This window comes from Neovison vison, chromosome 1 (genome assembly GCF_020171115.1).
Source record: "Neovison vison isolate M4711 chromosome 1, ASM_NN_V1, whole genome shotgun sequence".
Lineage (NCBI taxonomy): Eukaryota > Metazoa > Chordata > Mammalia > Carnivora > Mustelidae > Neogale > Neogale vison.
The window spans coordinates 63,393,091-63,420,844 of NC_058091.1; the positions used below are offsets into that span (position 1 = coordinate 63,393,091).

Below are 27,754 nucleotides of genomic sequence, written 5' to 3' on the forward strand. Positions count from 1 at the left end.
ACAGAGATCACAGGTAGGCAGAGAGGCAGGCAGAGAGAGAGGAGGAAGCAGGCCCCCTGCTGAGCAGAGAGCCCGATGCGGGGCTTGATCCCAGGACCATGGGATCATGACCTGAGCCGAAGGCAGAGGCTTAACCCACTGAGCCACCCAGGCGCCCCCTGAGAGCACATTTTAAAATTCATTTTTAATCCTGGGATCATTTTGGCCAAATATTTTCAAAAGAATTTTTTTTTTTTTCTAAAAGGCTTCCTTATAAGATCCCCCAACACATTGCTCCAACACTTAAGTTGTCCTTAGAACTCCCCTGCACATATCAGTCCAGCTAACCTCTGTTTTATTTTGCAACAAAAGTGTATTCATCTTCTAGCTTTGGATGCATTGTGTAGTGAGTGTATAGGACCGAAGCCTTGCTGTTTCTGACAAGCCAGAAGCATTCTCTCTGTTAGCGATCTATATCACATTATGTTGCCCAAAGTGGAAGTGAGAGCTCAGCTAATGCCCTTCTGTCATTTCAGTGGTGAAACACCCAAGGCCCAGAAACATTGATGCCCCAGGTCTCACACAGAGGGTTGAGACCTGGAAATTGCTATCCTGGGCCAAAGACTACTGTCTCCTGCATCATTTGTGGACAGCCCCGTTGCTGTCCACTGACCCTTTCAAGACCCTTTCAACCAGTTTCCCTTCTCTTTAGCTTTTATTACATGAAATTTGGCAAGCTGGGCCTCCTTCCATCATTCACATGATTTTCAGAAAGACTCGCTTTTTAGTTTATTTCTGATATTTCAGAATGGCCCTGGGATAATTTTTATGATACCCTTCAATATTTTAAAGCTCTGTTTATACTGGAATGGCCCACTACTATGGGAAGAAAACCATTAAATCAATGTGCTAGTCTTTCCTTTTTGGAAGCCTTTTTGGCAGTATCTGCTGAAGCTGAATGTATGCATTCCCTATAAACCAGCATAAACCAGCAACTTCCCCTTCTAGGAACATACCCAACATTGAGGTATGTATGTGTCACCAAATGACATCTGTGAGGATGTCCAAAGCTGGGCATGAATCATGGAATGGATTTGTGTTCTCTTCACCAAACAGCATTAAGAATCAACCAATACTTGCCATGTGGATCCCATGGTTGAATCTCACAAACGTAACATAGAGTGAAAGAAGCCAAACACAGGAAGTATGATCCTAATCACATAAAATTCAAAACCAGGCAAGACTAACAAAACCTCTGATGACTATGCCAGGGTAACAGTCAACCTTTCGGGGATCGCAGGAGTGACTGGAAGGACATGAACAGAGCTCTGGGAGCTGGTCATCATCTCCATCTTGATCCAGGTACTGGTGACATGGGTGGGCACTCACTTGGTGCCATACATGTATTTTGTGCACTTTTCTGTGTCCAGTAAAAAGTTTACTTAAAGTCCGGGCTTTATTTGACTTTCCATTTCTCCCTCTTTGAATCTGTATGGGGCTCTGCTCTCTGTCTGCTTTGCTAAGTACTCATTTGTGCCTTATGTATTCCCAGGAGTCCTATTACATGGTGAGTGGGTAGGAGAAAGCCTCCAGCACTGCAGACCTGGTTTGAATTCTTGCCCCACACTTGGCATGCTTTTGGCTTTTGGATATTACCTAGCTTCTTACTGAGCCACCATTTCCTCATCTTGAAAAATGGGGAAAATTCAAGCTCCAGTGCCCTAGGGCTGTGATGTGAGTTAAGTGAGATATTGTGCATGAAATGCTCAGCTCAGAGGAAGCACCATTTGCTTCTAGCTATTATTTTTCTTTTGTTTCCCTAAGGACTATACTGTGCTTGTAACATATAGAACCATCTTGCCATTTGGCACCAGGCTGGACCTACAGCATAGACATAGGTTTAGGCATTCCATTCTTACGTCCTTGGAGATTACACACTCTCAATTACTTCTCTGTTATAGTACTTCCTATTCTTGATTCCAGATTAGTTAACCAATCAAGAATTCCTCTCTCAGTCCACTGTCTTCTATTTCTGGAGCTATTTGCTTCAGCTTTCTTATCTTAAAAAATTATTAATCCGCTGCTCCCCACCACCACCTTAATTTTTTCATCATAAATAGATTAAAAATGCTGTGTGAGCTGTAAGACTTTGTGGGTGGACTTTCCTTAATGGCCTTGATGGGTACCTTCTGCCCAAATGAGTGCGTCTTCTCAAGAATGTTCAGAACTTGAATCCAGCCATTGTTAGTTGGTGGAAAGATGATGTCTGCCAGTGTTGTACAGAGAGGTCACGAAAAGGTGCAGGGGTAGGGGGAGGAGGGTTAGAGGCCCTTTCTTTTTTTGATTAATGAAACTCATTAATTCAGAAAATAATTCCCATCCTTTCTGCCTGAAGATTATTGCCATTCATTAACCCAGATAGTTGAATCCTGTTTCGTAACGTGAATCTAAAAAAGGCTCTGTGGTGGCTTGTGGACTCAGAAACAAATTAAGAGATCTTGAGGAAAACCCAAACATTTTTTGAAAAAGGAAATGACAAGGACTTATTTCAGTTTTTGAAATTACGTGACCTCACCTATCCTTCAGTGCTCACATATTTTTCTATCTTGATAGCAAAGCTTAGTAATCAGTCATGTGGTCCACATCTGACCTTGCCGATCTGCCACCTCCTCTTCACTTTTCCGTATGACCAAATCTGGGTGTCTGGCCCCCCACTGCTCTGTACATTCCCCTCAGGGATATGGAAGCATCCACATAGCCAGATGTGATGCGTGGAGCTCTCTCTTAGCCTTATTAGCATTTTCTGGAAAGCTGGCTACTATGTTTTCCCTCCTCACAAGTCTTTGCTCTCTTCATTTCAAAGAACTACTTCTTCTGCCACTTCTGGCTTCTCCAGAGGACCTTCCTCCTCTTTTTCTGAGGAAGAACCTCGGGGTTCAACCTTCTGTTCTCTTGTATGCCTGCCTTCTTACCCTTAGTGCTTGCAGTCAGTGGGTTTAAGTGTACATTCTGTGTGCTCGTTTCCGAGTTGTTTTTAATCTCCAGCCCTGGCCTCTCTTCTGAGCTTCATGCAACTGCCTATGTGAGATTTCCGCTTGCGTGTCCAATAGACGACTCTCGTGTATGGTGTCTGGGTTCCTTTTCCCTACGACGGTTCCTCCTCCCAGGTTTTTCCCTTCTCCGCAAATGGCATCAGTGGCCTCCACCCAGGTACCTTCCGGGAAAAACTGGAGTTCTCTCTGATCCCTGCCTTTCTCTCCATCCTGCATCTTTCTAATCTTTCTGTTCCACCTCCAAAATCTATTTTGAATCTACCCATTTCTCTTTTCCCAACACTAGTTCAGGCTACCATAATTTCTTGCATAGTTCTTAACAATAATGTCCTATTTCTTCTTGCCCATACACAATCCCTTCTCCACAGAGTGGTCAAAGAGATCCGATTGAAGTTTGTGTACGTGTTGCAGAAAGTTGAACACAAGGTGGAAATGGCCAACTTTTCACTTGGACTCTGGCATAGACACACATGGCTCTGAATGTTGTTTGTTTTTAAAGATAGAACATTTTGGCAACATAAATGTGAAGAAAAGCATTTTTAATCGGCCCTATCTGATTTCCTGAAATGAGGGGAATAGGAAATACTGCCAGTGTGTTCTGGATCTTTCTCCTGTGAGCTGGTTAGAAATCACTAGCTGTGTGAGGAAGAGTGTCCTTTCTGAAGCACAAGGAAAAACTACCACAGAGAACAACAAACAAGCAGACACTGTGCTTGTTTCCAAAGATTGCTTACAGAATTTTCCCATGCTCCCCTGCTGATTTTCTGTTGGGGGTCTATGTGTCATGGACAATAGGAATGACATCTTTTACAAATGTCATATTAGCCTTGCAAAATTAAATTATTTATGTACCGAGGTGGGAGCAAATTATTTTCTCCATCTGATAGCGCTCTGATTTAAAAAAATACACTGGATAGGAACATTAATATTTCATGCTTTTATTATAATACCTGAGTGTTTATGAAGAAGTAAATATTTGCAAGTTATGAGATACATAGAAATTCCATTTGCTTGCCATTGTTTCTTGATAAAAGTTGAAGGTCTTCACTTTATTAAAAGAAAAATTGAATAGCAGAAGAGAATTTCTTTTGAAGATTTGCTTTCTATTAAATTAGTACCACAGATTATACTGTGAAAAAAATGCTATTGAAGATATTACTAAATACATGGTAAAGCATTTTTATTCTGCCTCATTCGGAGAAGGTTTATTTGTACAGTTCTGCCCAGAAAAGTTATATTTTCTCAACAGGTACTCACCTATAGAGTGCTTTATTCTTCAGGGGCATTTTGTTTTTAATTTTACTTCTTCATTTTTTTACAGTGTATTTGAATTTTTACTTATTTTTAAATTTTTTTTTAAAAAATTCAGTTTCTTCAGTGGCATTTTAGAAGTGTACATATTGAAGTTACTATGTCATTGCTTAGATTATGCATGGTCTTTTCCGTAAGAACTCATACATAGAGAATGAAGGCCAAACTTCTGTTATCTTTTTTTCCAATTTTAAGTACATAAGGTAGATGGAAAAGTGATTTAATTGAATTTATTTATTTATTTGAGAGAGAGAGAGAGAGAGAATGAGAGAGAGCAAGCATGAAAGGGGAGAGTTCAAAGGGAGAACAGATTCCCTGCTGAGCAAGGAACCCGAGGCGGGACCCATCCCGGTACTCCGGGATTGTGACCTGAGCCGAAGGCAGTCGCCCAACCAACTGAGCCACCCAGGCGCCCAAGTTTGCTCTTTTAATTTGTAAAGTCAGATTTCAACAGCCCATGGAGTATTCTAGTTTCCTGAAAAGCATTGTTGTGAATCTTACACCCTCACCCATATCGCCATTATTTTTCTTGCATGACATGAATTTGAACAGGGCTTTTTTTTTTTTTTTAAGGTTTTATTTATTTACTTGACAGACAGAGTGAGAGAGATCACAAGCAGGCAGAGAGGCAAGCGGGGGGGGGGGGCGGAAAGCAGGCTCCCTGCCGAGCAGAGAGCCCGATGCTGGTCTCCATCCTAGGACCCCGAGACCATGACCTGAGCCAAAGGCGGAGGCTCAACCTACTGAGCCACCCAGGTGCCCCAAACAGGTCTTAAAAACAAGCAAACAAACAAATAAAAAACTATGATTTTTTTTTTTTTTTTAAATATTCTTATGAAAGGGAGCCCACAGGAAGAAACCAATCCTGGACTGTGTTGAGTTTTTCTACTCAACAAGTGACTGTGTTGAATACTACTAGTTGAGTTCTTGGGACTACCAACACAATCTGAGTGAAAGAAGTCTCCGTCTCAGCTTTTGATTCAGGGAATTCTGGTGTAAATAAACATTCTTCTGAATTTGAATCAAAACTGATATAAGCGACTACAAATCCAAATTGATTTGGGACTGTATTAGTGATTTTTCTTCCTGAAGAACCTGGCTAGAGGCGCCTGGGTGGCTCAGTCAGTTGGACATCTGCCTTCGGCTCAGGTCATGATCCCAGGATCCTGGGATTGAGCCCTGCATCCGTCTCTCTGCTCAGCAGGAAGCCTGCTTCTCTGTCTCCCACTCCCCCTGCTTGTGTTTCCTCTCTTGCTGGGTCTCTCTCTCTGTCAAATAAATAAATAAAATATTTTTTAAAAAAATAACTTGGGTAGAAATCCTGCAGCAGTTTCTGTCATTGGCTTGCCCAACTCCCAGCTCACACCTTCCTGGCCTGACTCCTTTTTCTATCAGGGTAGCTAAGCAAATGCCTTTATTCTCAGACTCCCTTGCAGCTAGAGTATAGGTATGTGACCAAGGCACTATCAAGCAGTACTGAATTTGGTTGCAGTGTGTAGGTATATCGGGTCTTTGGATCTACTTGTACGCCTAGCTGCACTACCAGCCTTGTGCTCCTCTGACATTGACTTCTGTGGACACTTAGCATCCAGACTTGCATGTGACCAGTGATAACAACAGGTGGCAGCAACAGCAGTGTTTCACTGTGACCGTCTTAGCCATGTGGCATGTCAACTTAACCTCTGGCCCTCCTGGAGATTCTGAAAGCTCCTTAATATCTCTTAATAAATCCTTTTTCCTTAATATAATGAGTAGACCCTTTTGTTTCCACCTCAGTGTTCTGACATTTTCTTCATAGCCACCTGACAAGGCATTGTCTGTCCTGTTTCCATTACCTGATATTCTTTCCCTAAATACTGATAGTATAGTGGTTAGATGTTGTTGGGTGTTCTTTATCAAAATTTATGCAAATACTTCAGCTGTTTATAACTAAGATTGGGGGAAAGTCAGCATTTAAAAATAAATACAGAGAATATGTTATTTTTCAATTATGGTCTTTGGTCATGACCATATCATTTATGCAGATCCCACTCTTAGAAGAAAATCAGTTTGTCTAAGTAAAAAATAATCAGGAACTACAGTATTCACTCAAAATTGCCCAACATCATGAAATCAAAAGAGAAACTGGTAAGGCTAGAGGCTAACCCAAGGCAGTGGGTGGCCACATCCTATCCCTGGACTGTTGGTGTTCCAGTTGGAATAGGTAAAGCATTTCAGAGAGGCAGGAAGTGCTAGGACACAACCAAAGGTTAGGCATGGAGTCAATCATGAACATAAGGAAGACAGATTATTTACCCCCATTCCTTCCTTCATCAACATTAGCTCACCTTGGATTTATAGAATTTGCCTAACTTTTCAGTTCACTTTTCCTTTGTGTCTACAATTCTTGTCTTCTTCTGTCTTGTATAAAAACCCTTGATGTACCCATAACTGACTGAGGTCTAACCTCTTTGACTTGATAGGCAAGGTTCCTCACAACTGCTCCTGACTTTCTCTTCCAGCTATATCTCCCACTGCCACCCTTGTGAACCCCACTTGGTCATCCCAGTGGGCCAGCAGATTGTCTCAGGCAGGTCCAACTGCAGACACCAGTGTAAGCAGAAGGGGATCTAACACAGGGTTTGTGGTACTTACACAATCATCAGAAAAGCCTGGGGAAACAAGTCTAAGCTGAACTCCCAGGAATGACTCCCAAGACGCCATTTCAGAACTGGCTTACCAAGGGCTCCCTTGGTTCAAGCCCTACCTCAGGGCTTGAACACTGAGACTTAATTATTGGTCCTACTGAGATGCTTCAGCAACCAGACTTACCAGCAGAAATCGCCGAAGCAGCGAATGTGGGCTCAGGTCCTCGGTGAGATCCACCAGGTGTACCGGCTTTGCAAACCAGGTGTAAGGGAGGTGGGCAAATGTGGTTTTCAGCTTTTAGATATTCACAGGCAGTGCACCCTGCAAGGTGGTCTGGGGCTTTGAAGGCAATGTACACCATCCATTATACATGTAACTCAGTATTCCCAACACAGACGACTCGCTGTCTTCACTGTGCCTTTACTCTTGCTCTTTGGTTTAGTTGGAATGTGTTTCATATCCTTCTCCATCTAGCAGATTCTTATTCATGCATCACACATCACCTGCTGTCATTTCCTCTGATACTGTTTCCTTCTAGTTCCCATTAGAGGGCACCCTCTATTTAAAAATGTGTCTTATTAACATTTGATTTCATCAGTCTTCCATCCAATGGAGTTCCTAACAGACAAGGAATAGGTTGTTTATTCACTCATTTTGCTCTTCAGTCAACAGACTTACTAGCATCTCCAAAGCCAATGAAAGCCCAGTCCCTATCCTCAGGGAGATAAAGTTCAATTATGGAGGGATAAGCCACAAAGAAGCAAATAATGACTCTTCTGGAGAGAAGGCATGGGAGGCAAAATGGTCAAGCAGGAGTTTGTAAGAGAAGGTTGTCTTCATCTTTGGGTCTTCAGTGCCTAGTGTTGTGCTTAGTGTGTAGTGTCCATATGTGAAGAAGTCCAGGCTGAAAATGAATGAGATGACTTTTTTGAAAAGTACTTTCGTGTCTAACTAAAAGCTGTCTACCAATACTGTGATGCTTTAACGTTAGTTCTTTTCTTTCTTTCTTTTTTTTTTTTTTTAAAGATTTTATTTATTTATTTGACAGAGAGAGATCACAAGTAGGCAGAGAGTCAGGCAGAGAGAGAGTCAGGCAGAGAGAGGAGGAAGCAGGCTCCCTACTGAGCAGAGAGCCCAATGCGGGGCTCGATCCCAGGACCCCGAGATCATGACCTGAGCTGAAGGCAGCGGCTTAATCCACTGAGCCACCCAGGCGCCCCATTAGTTATTTTTGAATACCACAGAATAAAGCTAAATTCTCTGGCGCTCATTTTGTGTAAACTTTTCCTCCTGTAATTTATTCCTTTAATAAAATAATAATTGCATGCCTACTGTGTTTCAGATCTGGCACTCAGCACCTAGGCCTTGTGGATCCAGAGAGCCATGGCCTCTGTTCTGTGGTCCAGATCATATGTCTTGTTGGAGGTAGAATCACCAAACAAAAAACTATACCAAAATAGGAAGTAGTGCTATAAGGAAAGTATGGGTCTTGATGAGAGTGAATAATAGGCAGTGTCAGTGGAGTCAGAGGGTCAGGAAGGGTTTGCTTTCCTGAAGAAATTGTCAGTTAATCTGAGACCCAGAGGATGATGGGAAGAGAGGGGTTAAAGATAATTCACTGGTCCTTCTGGCTCCCATTTTTTCCCTAGCAACGAAAGAGTTTTTCCTTTAACTCTTTACTTCTCCCTGTCCTACAGCTCCAGTAATCCTTTGGTTGCCAATATACTTGGTATTCAGGAAAATAAATTCCAATTTAGACACACAGGGAAGCTTTTCAAAAAGCAGTTTACATTTGTGAAGTGAAAGTAGTCATCATCCATGTGGGAATTTTTTTTTTTTAAGATTTTATTTATTTATTTGACAGACAGAGATCACAAGTAGGCAGAGAGGCAGGCAGAGAGAGGGAGGGGGAAGCAGGCTCCTTGCTGAGCAGAGAGCCCGATGCCGGACTCCATGCCAGGACCCTGGGATCATGACCTGAGCCGAAGGCAGAGGCTTTAACCCACTGAGCCACCCAGGCGCCCCATGTGTGGGAATTTTTATTTCATTATTTGCCAGCCATTTCCTAGGGGAAGTTTTCACTGAGGTTAGACTTTTGTGGCATTGAAGGACAGGTGCTTTTAAATTCAACCAGCCCTTTCCTTCCTTCACTGATTCATAAAGATGGATGATTATCCCATTTTTCTGAATGTTCCCAGGAATGTTATGTGTTGTTATTTTGCCTCAAAATGGGGAGTAGCTGACTTGGCAAAACAAATACTTGGATTTGGCTCTGGCCTTACAAAATTATCGTGGGGGGGGGTGGCTTGCCATGTGTGGAATACACAAAACATTAAGTCAAACCGTTTCAAAAATTAACCTAAGAATGGATCATTCATGCTAGAGCATGAATAGATTTAGAGTAAGTACATTTTATTAGGAGAGTAGGAAGAAAGATAAATGTGTGTGGAGAATGGAGGCAACTTTAGGGAAACCCAGTGGAAATAGCTAGTCCTGCTTTGATCAGTGTGGGAATCTCCTGAAACCCTTCTCTTGCCATTTGCATCGACCTGAGAGGAATTTGCAGGCTACTGCTGAAAGCAGCCCTCTGCCCCCAGACTCCCAAATGGTTCCCTTTACCACTGTGTTGTTTTTAGGGCATGCTACACATTTTATTTCTCTCTGAATGAAGCATTCACGTTGCCATTCAACATGTCTAGTTTGGGGTGCATTCTAAGTCAAATTATACAAGAAGCTATTTGTGGCATTCAGCAGCTGCAGAAAGAAGAGGCTGTTTGGGGGTGGGGGCAAGGGAGAGTGGTGGCATTAAACACAATGTAAGTGAAGCTAGAAAGTTCAGAGTATAGTGTTATCATTGTTGATGGTTAGGTGTGATTGTATTGACAAGAGGAGGATAGAGGTTCCTGTGTGACCAAGTGAATTTTATCCTATTTCAACATGGGATGCCCTGCAGGCACAAGCCCTTGGTAGATGCTCCGGGGTAGATGCTCTGGGCTTTATTTTGATAACGAATGTGATCTAGCCTCCAGAGTCTGTGGCTGATTCCCCTATCCAGTGGGGTACAGTTGGTGAGTATCTCTCTTCAGAAAGCAGTTACAGTAAAATAATTCCATTTCATCCCTTTGTGCATGGACATCGAGACAAGCAGAGAACAGTGCGGGTGCTTTAGGACTGCCTTTGAGAGCTGAAATGTTTACTTGGTTTTAAATATGGTTCACTAATGAAAATTGATTGTGGCAGCCCCGTTTAAACGTGTTTTATCACGTAATGATTTATATGGACTGCTATGCACAAAGAGATGGGTGTTTCAGATAAGGGGTTAAAAATGGGTTGAGCTAAGTCTTCTGAGAGCTGCTGTACAATGTGTTAGAGGTTTTGGGGAAATTATTTGGTATTGTAAGAACCTCCCTGCATTATTTTCTACCTAGGTATCTTACTTTTCTTTTTACTCTGGTTCAGGAAAACATTTCATGTCTTTATTATCAGTCAGATTTTTATAGCGCTTTCTAAAACTCCCTTCTGCCTTTTTTCCTTAGTGAAAAAAAGCAATAAATAAATAAATAAATGGAAATAAATTGAAGTAGGTAAACAGTGTACAGAACTACAAACTCTCTGTACCTGTCTTTATGGTTCCAAGCTTGCTACTTTTGACTGCATGGTGAAGCTACTGTTGGAATGCATGAGGAAAACTGCTAATCTCAATCCTTCCTATGTTGATTGTATCTGCTATGATGTGAAGAATTCCATGATTTTTTTTCTGCTGTTTCCAGCCCTGCTGATACTGAGGGGGAGGAGCTAAGCATATCGTTTTAACAAAGTCAGTGGCCAGCCATTACCTAGTAGCATCAGCATTCTTGTTTTGATTACCATTTGATTTTTCTCAGATTCTGTGTGGGCCTAATTATGTGGGCTCTGCAAGCAACACGCCTCCCTTCCGTCCAGCTGTGCCCTAATTGTACCGCCACCAGGTCCTGGGGGTGGGGTGCACTTCCGCCGTGTGGGGACAGAAACCTGCCCTGGGAACTCCTGGCTTTAGAAACAGTAGGTTACTAGAATTTAGAGACACTGACTACGTGTCCCCCTGTAATAACCCATGTCTTGTCTCTCGCTCTCATTTGTTGTTTGCTCATTAAAATTATCCTTATCTCCCGCAACTGACAAGAAAAACCAGTGAAATAACATGAAATGTTGAGCTTAGAGGAAGGTTTATTTGTGTCAAAAAAGGCTTTGCTTGACTTTAATGAAAGTTCTGTACTTCCTAGAATTATTCTGAATATCATTTTATGCCTGGCTGACCTTCCTTTGCTCCCGCTGTGACACCTCCAGCATAATTACGGATCCTTCCTAGCCCTCCTGCGTCATACTGAGCTAGTCTTTCTCCGTTTGAAGAATTCTGCTGCTGTCTATCCAGTAGTTGAGGACACTGTAATTTTTTTTTTTAAACCAACCCTAATGAGATAAATGTTGTCCTTGCCTAGGTCAACCTTTACCATTGTTAGAAAACCAAATACAGTTAGATATTTAATGTTGCTGTCAGTTCCTCAGCAAGCCAGAGCCGTCTATCTTAATTTGTCTGATTATCATTTTGCATGTGGACCAGCTGGCCTCTTGACAAAAGCAGTTGGTCACACCAGTTTATTAATTGTAGCGCTCATCTTAACCATATGTGAAACCATATAAGCAGTCACAGGAAGCAGAGGAAAGAAAAACGGAACAGTTCGTGAGATGGTTCCACTGCTTAGAAAATAAGGAGTCCAAATGATTCTTTTCTCTAAATCTTTATACATACTGATCATTAACTGTAAGAAATTTAAGCAATGAGAAATACGCTTTTCCTTCTGTCATTTTAAAGAAAGTATTTTTCTTTCTTATGGACAATCTGGCTTCAGAATCCTTGTCTCACTACATGGAAACACTCTCGTTTGGATATCTGTTTGGCAAGAGTATATGTTTTGGTTGTAAAGTGATGTGGACCTCTTTTTTCTTCACTGTTTTCCGGTTAAATGTAGCTGTCCCCAATAGATTCAGAGATGTTTCACATCATTCATGGATGCTTCCTTAATCCACACTTGGTTGCAGATGCTAGGCAGTTTATGAAAATTCACAGAGATTATGGAGTATGGGTCTTCCTTCATTGGAGGGAGATGGGAACATTCTTTTGAGACCTGTTAAATCAGAAGCATTTCTTCCAAGCTCTTCTGTCAAGAGACAGTAAGTAGCCAGGATCATTTTCCTGTGCAAATGTTTCACTGGCTACCAGTCCCCCTGCAGGGGGCGACCTTCTACTTTATTTCATCAGCCACCCCCCAACGCTCCCCCATGGAGTCTTCATTAGGATGTCCCCCTTTGTCCAATTTTAAAAAGTACAAGAGAGCCCAGAGTATAAAGCACTTTAGCTAATCACATGACTCTTAAGTTAGATCTCTTATCATCACACTATACTTTGGCTTTTCATTCTACAATGAGGTTTTTTTTCTTTCTTCCCTGAAGATTTTAAAAGGTTGAAATTGATTTTTTTTTCCTTTTCAAATTTAAGGTTCATTTCCCTTTAAGTTATTTTTGTTATAAAAGGATATAATCATGGTAAATTTAAATAGCAAAGAAAATTAGTCTCTAAGATGTGATAGACCCCTAATACGCATTCTGTGTTTTGAATGATTGAATTAGGAAAGGTGAAGTGAGTTTAGTTGAGAATTGAACTAATTGATATGTAGCTCTACTTATATACATTATTTCTCTCCTGAATGAGCCTTTATATTCCTAATGTAGGCTGAGTAGAATGAATTAGATGAATCAGTACTAATGTGGGTAGACAGATTAGAGCTATACAACATTTCATGAATAATTGGTACGAGCCTAAGAGGCTTACAGTTAATGAAATTATTCATTCTCTTTCTGTGAGACAGACGTATTTCCCTTTTGAGGACGTTCTCCTTGAAGCAAAATGGCCTATATTTTTGAAATAAAGAGTTATTAAAGCTCTGTCAAGGAATACCACGTAAGGTTAATATTTGAAGTGAAATTTGAAAAACAAACAGGGGCATGCCAAGTCAGGCTAAGTCAGGCATTGAGCATTTCAGGTGGAAGACTGACAAGTGCAGCAGCATAGAAGCAGAAATGAATGTGGACATTTGCAGCCCTGCCCCACCAGCTTTTCCCATTGAAGGTAGAGGCAGCGTAGGAGCCCAAGATGGAGGGTTAGTGAGAGTGTTGGATAGCTATGTGATGCGCTTCAGGTTGCTTAGTTTGTAAAATGAAAAGGAGTGGATGAGATGCTCTTTGGGAAGGTGTTCAGCTCTGTCTAGGAAAATAGGAAATCTCCCTTTTTCAACTTGCCCTTCCGAGCCATATCCGTGCTCACGGGGACTTCCAGCCTCACGGCCCATTCCCTTCACAGAGCTCTCCACCATCACCATCGTGCCCTGTATCTCCAGTCTCCAGATTGTCCCGTGCCCTGCATTAGACATTGTTCCCTTCCAGCCCTGAAGGCAGGACTGAATTTCACATGCTGTGTCAGCAGGACTCCCTTTGTGTTTTGGACTTTTGATTGGGGTTCTGTCTGCCTCGCCTTTCATTTGTTCAGCATTTGTCACATGAATATTGTGGCTTGACTAAACTAGTCACAGTGATAGCAGACATTTTAAAATTGGCTGAGCAGATGGTAGCAATGGTTTTAGACTAAATTATTAACTAGGATCCACAGCAGAAGCCTTAAGGTTCAACACATGCAGAGTAAAGGGTATTTTCTAGCATTAGAAGTAACTGGTCAAGTGGATGCCAGGATCAGGTTCCTTCTAAAGAACTGATACATTATCGTCTCCTCAGGTTTCCCTTTCTACACCAACCACCTCCCTTCACTGAGGTTTCCCTTTCTACACCAGCCACTCCATATTGATGGAGAGATTTCCATCGGTCTTGTTTTCAATATGCCATATGATTCATCATTAAAGATTAATTCAGAAGCAGAAGGAAAAAAAAATCATTGTACCACTGAAGTTCTAGAACACTGGGGATTTTTAACATGCCTTTGTGAAATAACATAACTCAAGGGACAATTAATACAGTTCTTCATGAGTGTCTATCATCAGACACGTGTTTTCATTCCGGGAAAGTATTTCTACAACATTACCTTGTAAGTGTGTGTGTGTGTGTGTGTGTGTGTTTAACCTCCTTAAGCAACCATAAAAAGCACAAGATCAAAATCACACCTGGGATATAACTGAAATTTCCCCACTTGTCTCTAAACGGCCTTTCTTTTAATATCTGGTTTTTCTAAAACTAGTATCCTATCCAGGATATGGACCTCATTGTGATGGCCCTCAAATCTCCTTTAATTTGGCATATTCCTTATTATAACTATTACTGTTTTGTTATTGTTATTATTATTATTTGACTTACCAGAGAGGCCAGCAAAATGTTCCACTTTTAGTTTGATGGTTTTCATTTTTTCCTCTAGCTCTTGTATTCCCTGTAAACTGGAATGATTTAGTCAGCAGTGTTTAACCTGATTTTACCGTAGGTGATGCTTCTCCTTGGTATTTTCGCCACATCAGGGGCCACTTACTTGTCCTAAATCTTGTCCTATTAGCTTCTTCTGGATTACGGAGATGGCAGGCTCGTCCTTTCACTGTGCAGTTGCTCCAATATTCCTCTTATATGACAGCTCTGCAGTAATGGAACCTAAAACTGACAAGTGAATCAAAGAAGTTTTGAATGCATAAGGTCTTAGACTGTTGAGAGAGGATTAGTAGAAATTTGGAGAAAAATGCCTGATGTGAAAAAATAAGAGAGAGATCCTTTAGTCACATATAACCAACTCACCTTTTTGGGTTGTTTCTAATCAAATAAATACCTAACAGCCAGAATTTGTAGTCAATTCAGTTTGTCTTGAAAAATATAAAGTATATTTTTTATCTCTGTGTTAAATCCCTAGCTGTTTTTTTAATATCGTAAATTACAATTGTGTCAACTGTAATTTTTTTTTAAAGTCCTTTTATTGTGAAATTTTATCTTCCTGAAATTCAATTTTCTGTCTTGGGATCCTATATTTTATCTGACAGCCCTATTTTTTAAAGTTACTCTTTTATTTACACATTTATTGATTGTTATGAATTATTCTGCTGTGTTATTTGCTTTGCAACTTAATAATTGTTATTTTGATAGATAAAAATTACAGAACTACGTAATTGCCCTCAGTGTGAAAAGTGTTTATAGAAACAAGAAGCACAATTCTTGCCTCCAGAAGTTAGAGTTGTGGGAAGACTTTGCTTCTTTAAAGTTTTTTTTTTAGATTTTTATTTATTTATTTATTTGACAGACAGATCACAAGTAGGCAGAGAGGCAGGCAGAGAGAGAGAGAGAGAGAGAGAGAGGAGGAGGCAGACTCCCTGCTGAGCAGAGAGCCCCATGCGGGGTTCGATCCCAGGACCCTGGAATCATGACCTGAGCCGAAGGCAGAGGCTTTAACCACTGAGCCACCGAGGTGCCCCAAGGCTTTGTTTCTTAATAAATGGGAGGGGCACCTGGGTGGCTCAGTTGGTTGAGCAACTGGCTTTGGCTCAGGTCATGATACTGGAGTCCTAGGATCGAGTCCCGCATCGGGCCCTCTGCTCATCAGGGAGCCGGCTTCTCCCTCGCCCCTCACCCCTTTCACACTCTCTCTCTCAAATAAATAAAATCTTTTAAAAAAATAAAAATAATAAACGAGAGGATAGGACTAAGCTATCTATAAGTTTATTACTAAAGCATTGCTGTGAATGTTTAAGTAGATTATTTTGTTTGTTAATTTTTAAATATTTCTCTTTTTTTAAAGATTTTATTTATTTATTTATTTGACAGAGAGAGAGAGAGTACAGGCAGGGGAACAGCAGGCAGAGGGAGAAGCAGACTCCCTGCAGAGCAGGGAGCCGATGTGGGGTTCAGTTTCGGGACCTTGAGATCATGACCCGAGCTGAAGGCAGTGGCTTAACTGGCTGAGCCACCCAGGCATCCCTAAATATTTTCTAAAATCTCTTACTATTAGGGGCACCTGGGTGGCTCAGCCAGTTAAGCCACTGCCTTCAGCTCGGGTCATGATCTCAGGGTCCTGGGATTGAGTCCCGCATCCGGCTCTCTGCTCAGCAGGGAGCGTGCTTCTCTCTCTCTCTCTCTCCTTTTTGCCTGTCTCTCCATCTACTTGTTATCTCTCTCTGTCAAATAAATAAATAAAATCTAAAAAAAAAAACCTCTTACTATTTAATGTACACTTTATTTTATAAGCCAAGGGGCCTTGTATTGTATGCTTTCTGCTGTGATGTTTTCCAGTGTTCCGGGTCAGTACAAGAATGCTTGGGTGTGTCTGTGGATTAGAATACTTGAAATTGTATTTCAAGTATTCTAACCATGTGTAAAGATAACGAGGATACCTAAATTAACATAGTCATGTACAATATTTTATTTCAGATGTTAAGCTTTATTTTTAAAAGTAACCTAAAACGAATCAACAGTCAGTAAAAGTCCTGTTTATAGATAAGTTTGGGCTAAGAACTCTCATGTTTTAAAGAGGTAAAATTCCTTTGAGAGGAACTTAAAATTATCTTTTGGTATATTCCTCTGATCAGAACTCCATTATATCTCATTTTTCTTTCCCTTACCTCCCTTCCAACTTCGAGAACCACCATGAGCTTTACTGATTATTTATTCCATTTTCAGTTGATCAAGGATTCAAATTTTGTATGATTCAAAATGTATATACTACATGGCTTCACACCTGCATATAACTCTTGCGGACGGTATTTGAAAATGTTCCTCTTTAGTAAGTACTGTTTAACAACGTTTGTGAAAATTTTTTGTATTCAACATAAAGACTTTTAATGCCACAAACTCACTGAATGCACAGAAGAGGGCCTGAACTTTTGTCTAAGTGGAGATGGGGCCGTGGGAGAAGAATTCAAGGGGGCTAGAAGCCTTTTCTGTGAGTGCTGGGAGACTTAGCACTGCTCTTAAGAAACTCCTAGGTTTAAACGTATCTTTTGTCCTTAGTAAAAGTAATGAGGTTGTATTTTAAGGCTGTACTTCAGACGAAGATGTGGGTGTTAGGAGAGTCATTTATTAAATAGCCAGGGCTTAATTTTAAATTTTTATACCTTAAGTTTATAATGGTTTCTGAAGTTACAGACTAAAAGATAGACTGGTAAGACCAAGGTAGTTGTAGAAAAATGGCCCCGAATGAGCATTGATTTGGGCCTCGTCACCTCGGGCACACATTGCTCCACCAGCACCCTGCTTCTCTTGCGGCCCCTGGTCCAGTGCATTCACACCCACTGCTCATCTGGTACTAGTGATCTCTTTGAAATGTGACACTGGCTTTCTAGCTTTCCCTTTTCAACTCTATCAGTGACTCCCTGGCCCACCAAAGAAAACCCATCCCCTTATGGGAAGAAAGTTCCTTTGGGGTCTGGCCCTGCCTCTCTCCACCTCCCTTGCCACCTTTCTTCACATCACCCCCACCCCCAAGCTTATGTGGAACCTCCCTGTGACCATGACTGTTTTATCTGAGAGTTCCCTCTTCCACTCTACTCCAAATGGGCTGGGTGCCCTTTAACATCTTTTCCATTAACATCATAGTCTTATCTCTCTCTGTGCTTGTTCACTACTTTATTATTCTTATCTCTTTGGGTGTGTTGCTCCATTGGACTCTGACCTTCCTAGGGTCTGGAACCAAGTTTGATTTACTTTTAACCCGGATGTCGGTTGTGGAAAGGGGGTCAGTTAATAAGTTCTCTATGTAAAACTTCTGAGTGGTTCAATGCAAATGCATAGTTACAGGTAAAATTTTTAGACTATGTATTACTTTGCAAAATATTTCTATAACTCTTTGCTAGTATGTGTATACCTACTCCTGGAAAGTAATCCGATCACTGTAGAAATAATCAGATGATTCCTAGGAGAAAAATTTTAAATGGTGGTCAGAAATAAGATTTCATTTCACTGAAGGACTAAGCAGAAATGTTGGAACGTTATAAGGATGCAAATATTTATGCAATAGTAGTGGTAATAGAATTCTCTATTGTTGAAGTGATGAGGAGCATATTTTTCTGTATAACATTTGGCAGTATTTTTAAAGAACAGCGATTCTCAAATATTTTTATTATTTTTGTGTCTAATAAGGATTTTTGTAAGGCACATTGACTTGAATATACTAACTAAAGATATCTTTTCCTGGCTTTTAATATGTGCTAATGAAAGAGAAAGCAGGACACCCAGATTCTCCTCTTAGCTCCTACGTCGCATTAGCTTCTAGATCTCAGTTTTCTCATTTTTGACTGAAGATGAAATCTACCCGTCTGGTTCATTGAAAAATTGACTATAATCATCCTTAGAGAAACGAGGAAGTTCTTGATAACCAGTTAGGGTTTGGGGGGAAAGCAGATTAGCTTAAATTAGCTGTCCAGCATGAGATAATGTGAAATTTAAGTAGAAGTTAGCTATATGCATCTGGGAGACATACAAATGAAAGACAATCGTGTGAGAGGAAGATTGAGCAGAGTCTTTAAAGGCAGTAGCATAATCTAGGGATCATCCGTCTTTTTCCCTAAAGGTCCAGATAGAAAATAGCTTCAATTTTACAGGCCATACGGTCTGTGTTGAACACAGCCCGAGAGCAGCCATAGACAGTAGATAAACTAATGGGGTAGTGGTGTTCTGTTACAACTTCATTGTTGGACACCACAATTGAAATTTCATAGAATTTTCACATCATGAAATATTATCCTTTAATTTTTTTTCAACTATTTCAAAAGGCATCAGCTAGTTTTGGCCAAAGGGCCTTAATTTGCTGATTCCGTCCCTTTCTCCAGTAAAAGCATCAAGGTTTCAAGAGGGAATAAGTAGACAGCCTGACAAATGTTTAAGGACAGGCCCTTTGAAGCTTGTTAAGAGTTTATTAGAACTAGGGGCACCTGGGTGGCTCAGTGGGTTAAGTGGCTGCCTTCGGCTTAGGTCATGATCTCAGGGTCCTGGGATTGAGCCCTACATCGGGCTCTCTGCTCAGCAGGAGCCTGCTTCCCTCTGCCTCTTTGCCTACTTGTGATCTCTCTCTCTCTCTCTCTCTCTCTGTCAAATAAATAAATAAAATCTTAAAAAATAAAAAAAAAAGAAGAGTTTGTTAGAACCCAAAGAAGGAACAGTGAGATGTAAGAAAGGAGCTAGTGTTATTTATACCCAGTGTTGATGAAAAGCTCAAGAACTGGGTCATTTGTGGTATGTAATTAAAGATAATTAGAAGAGGAGATAGAAGACCATTGGGACTAGTTAGAGGTGCACTGGAGACCACTGGGAATTTTTTGTAAGTGAATAAAATTTTAGGCATTAGAAAAGATAGCGTGTAGTGTCTATACTATAGTATAGTGTAGATAGTATAGTATAGTATCACTATAGTGATAGTTTTAGAGCAATCTTTCATGGAGGTGATAGTTTAACTCTGAGACAAGTAAACAGACTAAAGTCTGTGAAGTTGATTCCCCTTCTTTGAAAGCATGACTGACCCTTCTTGAGCTGAGGACTGCTTAGCTATGTCTTAAGATTTTACTCATCTATGTGACAAATATATATGCTTATCACATATCAGATACTGTTCTAAGGACTTTATCAATAATAACTCCTTAAATTCTCATAATAACCTTGCCACATAAATACTTTTATTTTCTCCATTTTACAGATGAGAAAACCAAGGTATAGAGAGGTTCCTCCTGTAGTATACTTGGTGGGATGGCGCCAGTATTGGGTTCTTCACTCCAACCTTCCCTATAATGTCAAATTTACCATGTTAGGGCCCCTGGGCACCAGGGTCAGATGGTTAAGCATCTGTCTTCATCTCAGGTCATGATCTCTAGGTCATGGGATGGAACCCCACAGTGGGGCTCCCAGCTCAGGAGGGAGTCTGCTTCTCCCTCTCCTCTGACTCTCCCCTTGCTTGTGCTCCTTCTGTCGTTCTCTCTCTCTCTCTCTCTCAAATGAATAAATAAAATCTCTAACAAAATTTTTTCCCATGTCTGGGATATTTAAACTTTTTTCCTCCTGCTATTTATAGAGTTAAAGTTGGAAGAGGAGGTACCATGGATTTATTTATTTTCTGTTGAATGTATAAATGGAGCTTTTAAAAAAATACTAGACACTTCCATTAAAACCTGGCTCTTAAATAAACTATGACATGGAGACAGTGCAAATTATAAACCTGTTCTTATGCTGATATGCAGGCCATAAAGTAAGAGATGATGAAATTATTGGGGGAATATTTATTAAGTAATAAGCTCTTTCAAAATGTAACCTGATGTGTCATAATGTGGTAAATACCCTAATTTATTTGGCTAGTATCTGAAGATCTGGACTGGGTGGGGGGGGGGGCGTGCAGCACAGAATGATGCCTAGAGGACAATGTGGCCTGGAGGCCAACATGGAAGCCTGCTCCCGACTCCCAGCCTTACCACTGACTGGTGTGCAACCAAGTAGTGCTGTCATCTGGACGCAGCTACAGCCACTTGCTATGAGACTTAATACCAAGTGAGGAAGGAAATCCCCCCCCCCCCCCGTGACTCCTACGGCAGTTCTTTTGCTTAGAGCACACCTCTGACTTCCTACTTCCTAGTGGACTAGAAGGGTCTTCCCTCCCTCCCCCACCAATCCTCTCCACCCCCTACCCCTTCCCCACTACCCAGTGATCATATCCCCTGTTTAAATGAGAACCAGTGGATTCACTGTAGATTTTTGTTTTATTTCCATCTCCTCCTTAAGGTTTGTATTAACATTTCATCTTTTCAATGAGGTCTGTCCTGACTCCTATTTAACACTGCCGTCTGTCCAGCTTCCCTAGCCCTACCGTCTTTTTTATTCTTCTCAGCCTTTTCCTCTGTCCATTCACTTACCACCTTCTAACACGCCGTACAGTTGTCATTTACTATGAAATCATACAAGCCCCTTGAGGGCAGGGATGTCCTGAGGTAAGGTACCCGAGGTGCATGGTACGGAGAATGTTCTCAGTATTTACCTTTGGACTGAATGTGTGGATGCCGCTGTTGTAGACATGAAAAGCTGCAGGCTGTTTCCAACCCCATGTATGTTGAGTGACAATGAACCTCCGAACCTTGGGGGTTGTGAATCGGAGAGCTTTTGTCTAGAAGCTCGCCCGCTACTACTTGTCTCTCGGGCAGTGAGGCTGAGACGCGGCTCTTGAAGCAGAGCGAGGTCACTCTTGCTTATAAATCTGTTTTCCTAGGGGGAATTTCGCTTGCTAATTTAAGGCAGCTATATAATTTAACTTTGGAGTCATTTCTCATTTGAGTCATTTCTTGTTTGCCATCTGGCCATGTAATTACTTTTAAGTAAAACTATGTACAGGATGAAAGAACACAAATTGGAAATCCGATAATGTGGATGGTGAGATGATCGTGTGTGTGTGTGTGTGTGTGTGTGTGTTTTGCTTTTGCTTTTGCTGTTGTTCAAAAAACAAGATTAAGGGGGGGGGCATTTGAGGAGGAATCATTCCAGAGCTTTCCCTAGAGGAAGCCCCTTATATAAATTTGACTAAGGGCTTTTGTTATAAACGAAATGTTTCGAATTAGTGGATTATGACATTTTTCCATTCATTTATAAGTCTGGCCCTAAGCTGTGAAACCAGAGGTTGTCTAACATGTCTCCAGGGCTGTTCTGCCGCGAAACTGGGCGGAGGTGTGAGCATCATTCTTCCCCTTCATCTGTTTTCCTAGTAGTCTCCAGTCTGTATTCTTTTCCTTTTTGTTCCAGTCCCTTCACCCCGGAAGTTATTTTCCTAGTGCCAGCCTGAGTATTATTATTTCTGAGGCTTCCCTTTCACTTTGCTCCCCCAGTTCTTGGAGGTTAATTGCAAAGGGACAAAAGAACCAGAACCCAGTACCATATATTCAAGTTCAAGAGAAACCTAAATAATGTTTGTTTGGAATTACTGTTCTCCCTCTTGGGTAGGGGCAGGGGAGGGGAGGAGGCTGGAGTGTGGAATTTTTTTAAACCAGGTGCTTAGATGATAGTTAAATTTAAAATACAGATTTAAATCTTTAGGGTACAATTGTAATGCTGATGTTCAGTCACTGGCAAAAACCAAACCAATCCAAAACAAACAAATAAAAAACTGGGTGAGAAGACCGGAGGTACTAATTTGCATGAAAATGCAACCAAGTCATCACTTAGAGCTCCGTGGAAATTCTGTTGTAAAAGTTTTACTGCTTGTAAACGTTCCTTTGGCGTGGGAGGCAGAACGTGGGGGCGTGGTCAGGGGAACAATGGTTTGGCTCTGTCCCCCCCACCCCCAAATCAGTTCAAACGCCTGAATTAACTGGAGAGTCAAAGAATCAGAACAAACTTGCTGTAAGACTTTTGGGGTCCAGCAAACAGATCTGGATGTTCCTAGTAGCTTAGTGAAAATGGGGAATACATTTGCTTCACCTTGACTTGCATAGAGGAAGATCTGCACTGTTTTCACGGATTCCAGAGAGAAGAAACTTTGGATCTGTTGAAGAGAAAGTGAATAAATGAGCACCGAGGCAGAAAGACTGATGTGGCTATCATGCAAATAAGAACTGTGATTGGCTTTCTCTTTCTTTCTGTACACTTTGTCACTGCCCCTCTCAGCCTTAAAGATTAGGTTTCAGTGGGAGCTTTTTAGGTTCAAGGACTGTTAATGGCTTGTAACTGCCTGACAATAAAGTCAGCCTCAACATTACATCAGCCCCCAGCAGATGTCTAAAGATTTGAGACTGGAGGAAGAAAGTTAGAATCTGGAGCAGAAGGATACAGCTTACCACCTGCCCGATGGGCTGAGCTTTTAATGTGATTTAAATTTCTAAGCCCTATGTACGCATCCTGGAAATGGTGGCCTTCATTAATGCAAAGATCAAGTCTTTAATTAAACTTTTTAAGAAAAAAAGTAAGTAATTTCTCCTCCCCACCCCACCCCCCCGTGTGTGTGTGCGTGTGTGTTTTGTACTATTTCATCTTCTTGAGTGATGGAATGTGAAAACATTAATTAGCACAGGTTAAACTCCATTCTCTACTAAGTTGTTCAAATACCTCTGACTTTTATAACTCTAAGGCAGAATTATGTGATTTTAGCATGTCTTATTTATTTATGGTTGGAATTTTAGGTGAATTCACTTTGGTGCTTCTCAAAAGAAGCCCTTTGAAAAAAATGGGGTGGGGGGGAGCCTTGTATTTACCTTATGTCTGCCTTGATAATATGTTTTTTTAATTCTTCGGCTTACCGTGCAGGGAGGCTGTGTGTGATCTATCATGTATTGTTGTTGGGGATGATCCTTTAAAATTCCCCGGAACTCTCTGTTAACTTATTTCAGAGCTCTGGGACAAACTGTCTAGACTGATCAGTTACTGTACAGCACACAGCGTTTGTGGCATGGCTTCATTGTGTACTGACCCTTGGTTTACATATCTTTGATCCAGGTGCTTCTCTTTTCTCCGCAGAGTGTAAATATTACAAATACATGGTTTTGTTTTTACATAGCTGTTGGCTTAGTTCAGTTGAGCTTTTGGGCCAGTGATTTAAACTAGATTAATGTGGTTGGGTATGAGCATTGGTAAAAGAGACCTTGGAGGAAGCAACAAAGAACAGCGCTCTCAGCCCATTTTCTGCAGTTCCCTCTGTGGGAGGCTGTCTTTGGATGGACTGATTAAAATCTGCCCTGGCAAGAGTGAGATGCTCTGAGAAGAGACAACTGTTCTTTCATGGGAGCCAGTTGGTAGCTGTACAGTGGGGCCAGTGGCAGGACTGCACAGACGCAAGTATCACTGCTTGGATTTGATTTGTAATTGGCAAATAGGAAGTTGCACTTTTCAGTAGTTTTCAACTATGAAGTGTGTGGTAGTTCAGTCTTCCAAATAAATGCACATCAGCAGGAAACATTGCAATTAACTGTGGCTGCCATTTAGAGGACATAGGGTGAGTTCCGTCTAATGCGAGATTCTCAGGCACGTAAATAAGGGCCACATTGGTCTTTGTGGATTTTATGTATTAAGATTGGTAATTACATGCAGCACGCAGAACAGTTTTTTCAACAAGAGGTTATGTGAACTACCAGGTGCCTAATTTACATGCTTTTGTCAAACAGCAGAAAGCAGAAAGCACACAGACGTTTCTGTTTTTAGTTCCATGTCGAGTTCGCAATGTTTATTTTCCCATTTAGCAATTTATGGGGAAGGTGGGATGATTTGAGAAATGAGGCTTACAGAATTTAGTAGCTGTAGAAAAGATGGGTTGATGGGTTAATGGGTTATGGGGGAGTGCTAACCTGTGACTCAGGTTCCCAGGAGTGCAAAGAAATGCCAAGTTCCCCTTTAGCGGTACAGGTCTAAAGTCAGGGTCTCTGTTACTGTAGATGAATTTCACTCCTGCCACAATCATGCTTTACATATATTAGTTCATTTGGTCTTTGTAACAGCTCTAATGCTGTGCTGTTGGGTACTCTAAGGGAATTTGAAATACATTAGAATAGAGAAAGGTTCAATAGTTGATGCATGCTTATTCATTTTATTTTGAGAATCTGTTTATGGTCTCGTTTCCAGGGACATACTGTGTTGTACAAATGTGTATGCTCAGTGTGTGCTCTGTAGCCTACTTCAGAGTCAGGAAAGACGAGCCCCTGGCTCACAATTCTGGGATCTGCTGGTTTTATTTGTCACCCCTTCAGCACACGGTTTTCCTCTAAAATTGCCTAGTCTTTCCCTACATCTGACTTACAGCAGCAGATATGTAGAAAGGGTTAAAAACTGTTGATGCATGTATTTGGTGCTGTAGCTTCATGGTGGGCTCCACTGGTGTCCTCAACTCTGTGTTTTAGGAACAAAAACAAAGTAGACATGGAGATCCCAAGCCCTAGGGGGATCAAGGAAAATTATTTAGAAGATTTAGGATACTCTCATGATTACCTGTTGTTTCCCCTCTGATGTACTCTTTTCTACTGGGAAAACTCAATTGAACTGGGTTATGGTGGGAAGGGTCAATTGCATTGGAATTTAAAAAAAATTTTTTTTTAATATAACAACATTCTTTGGGGAAAAAAGTATTCCATGAAAGCAGGAAACAGAGTTTGTAGCACAAATTGATTTCTACTTCTATTAGACATGCTATTTAAATATATTTCACTGAATGTTTATGCTTAATTTTTTTAAAAAGTTGAGTTTATTACAATGATGTTTTAAAGTAATGCTTTAGAGAGGAAACATTTGGTCTGCGCCTCTTGGTAGGAAATTTGTTTCTGTCTTGGCAATCTAACATTTACTGTTACAAAGGCAGTGTACAGTTGGATAATAAATACTCATTGTGGCAGAGTTAAGTAGGAATTGGAGGTCTCTATCAGTTTTCTTAATTGTTTTCTGACTTTGGAGTCAGGGGAGGGCCTAAAATGCTGGGAAGCAAGTAACTGAAGAAATAATTCTTATCAAAACGTGGTGGGGGATGATGGGCAGTTTGAGCTTTTCCTTCAAGAGACAAAACACTGTGAAGACCCCTAGAGCCTAGTTAAACCTTATGCAGAATTTGTCCCATTTCCCCTTTTTTGGCCCTTACCTCTTGGATATGTTAGGCACCAACAACCCATCTTGATGGAAAATATTTGGAGCCACTGACGCTTACTTGGACACCAGAATTCATGCTGCCTTTCTTTCTACAGCGGTTTCCAACCTCGATGAGGAGAGTCGATGGACAGTCCACTACACTGCTCCATGGCATCAGCAGGAGAATGTGTTCCTTCCCACCACAAGACCACCGTGTGTAGAGGACCTGCACCGCCAAGCCAAGCTCAACCTCAAATCAGTATTGAGGGGTAAGATTGCCTCCCTCCAGCTTGCTGTTCTTGGCGCACTGGCCATTAGAATTGAAAGCACAAATGTGATCGTTCTTTTTAAAAGAAGATCTATTTATAATGAACACATGGTGTGCTGGTTTTTTTAGACGAGATCATAAATACTTCTAGCCTAATACATGCCTAATAGGTTCTGGTCTCTGTAGAAACCTGCCAGTTTACAGACATGCAAATCTATCCTCACAGAGCCCACCCCTGCTTGGAAACTCTCTTGAGCATGTTCAAACCACCAGTACTAATGTAATCCAAATAAACCCCTGCTGACATGGGGAATTTGCCCCTGCCTTTTTAAAACCATTGTAGGTATTCAAGGCAAATTTGTTAAAGCTAATACTTTGTAATGGTTTGTTCTGTTTAGTTCAGGTTGGGTGGAAAGGGGACCTATGTATAGACTTTGAGTTCCAAGTGGTTTGTTCATCAGGACTTGGGCAGCACGCAGCTGCTCTCCTCTTAAGCATTGGTTCTGTCAGCAGATGGGCAGAGTGCCCTGCAGGCAGTAGGAAATACATAGGAAGAGTCTCCTCCTATATCTAGTTTAAAGCTTCATTTTTCTTCAAATTACTATGGATGTTAAAAAGTCTAACTGTGTGGGAAGGAGGGCTTCTCTTAAAAGTGGTAAAGAAGTTGTTCTTTAAAAGAGGAAGGAATATCTGTTAAGATTCAGAGACTTTTTCCTTAAAAAAGCAAACTAAGGTTCTTGGTCTACCAGATGCTGCTCCCTCTACCAGTTTTCTACTCCCAGGCAATATTTGGGACATTGTTTATTTAAAAAATGCTTGTTGTTGGGGCACCTGGCTGGCTCAGTCGGACGATCACGTGACTCTTAATCTCAGGGTCTTGAGTTTGAGCCCCACATCGGGTGTGGACATCACTTAAAAACAAAACAAAACAAAAAGCTTAAAAACTATTTGTTGTTTTGTTGTTTATCTGAAATTGAAATTTAACGGGGTATATTCTGTATCTTACCTAATTGTGAAAAACTTGAATCTAGGAAAAATCTTTTTTTTTTTTTTTTAAAGATTTTATTTATTTACATGATAGAGATCACAAGTAGACAGAGAGGCAGGCAGAGAGGGGGAAGCAGGCTCCGTGATGAGCAAGTGCCCAGTGTGGGGCTCGGTCCCAGAACCCTGAGATCATCACCTGAGCTGAAGGCAGAGGCTTAACCACTGAGCCATCCAGGTACCCCAGAAATCTGTTATTGATTCAAGGAAAACCCAGCATGAGGACCTCAACTGATACTTATTAAATATTTGTCTACATGCCAGATTCAGTTCTAAACCCATTACTCTTATTATATCATTTAATCTCCAGAATAATCCTGTTTATTATTATGCAGATTTTACAGGTGGTAAAACAGAGACACACAGATCAGAAACTTTTTAAGATCTCTAAGTTAGTTAATGGCAGAACCAGGATTTAAACTTGGACATTCCAAGGCTACAGAACCCATATTCTTAACTGCTGCATTATATTGCCTTTAACATCCATTTGTTGGAACTCTTTTCATTCTGGTAGAAGTGCAGGCTATAAAGGCAGGGGCTTGGGTCTCAAGGAATTTGTACGTACTTCTATAGTACAAATCAGTGTGAAAAATTCTCAAGAAATGTGCCTCAAATTGTTCTTTTAGGAGTTAGAGAAAGCAGAAAATTTCTGCTTCCAGAAAGAAGGAATAGCTATCACTAGACTCACAATAGATACGATATTCTGAACAGAACTCTTTATAAACATTTTAGATGATAGCCTTATTTTTTCTTCCTTGATTCTTTTCTAGTGCTTAGAAAAGCAGTATGTATCTTACAGTATCTCATATCCTATGGTCTTGGCTTTGGACTGTCCAGAGCTGAGATTATTGGGTCCCCCTTTTTATGTAGCCTGCCTAACCTGTGTATTTAGTGACCG

At 41.0% G+C, this 27,754-nt stretch overlaps 1 protein-coding gene across 5 annotated transcripts in view; it reads left to right on the forward strand.

The window, feature by feature from the left end:
- The window catches only part of NHSL1 (NHS like 1), a 130,902-nt gene that overhangs the window by 41,717 nt on the left and 61,431 nt on the right, over positions 1-27,754 (forward strand). For 4 of the 5 annotated variants that reach the window (XM_044247881.1, XM_044247890.1, XM_044247909.1 and 1 more), the window contains exon 2: positions 25,661-25,813. In XM_044247881.1, the coding sequence (XP_044103816.1) occupies positions 25,661-25,813 (153 nt within the window). Of the gene's footprint in view, positions 1-22,669; positions 22,906-25,660; positions 25,814-27,754 lie in introns of those variants that run through there. The other variant, XM_044247918.1, reaches the window with a different exon arrangement.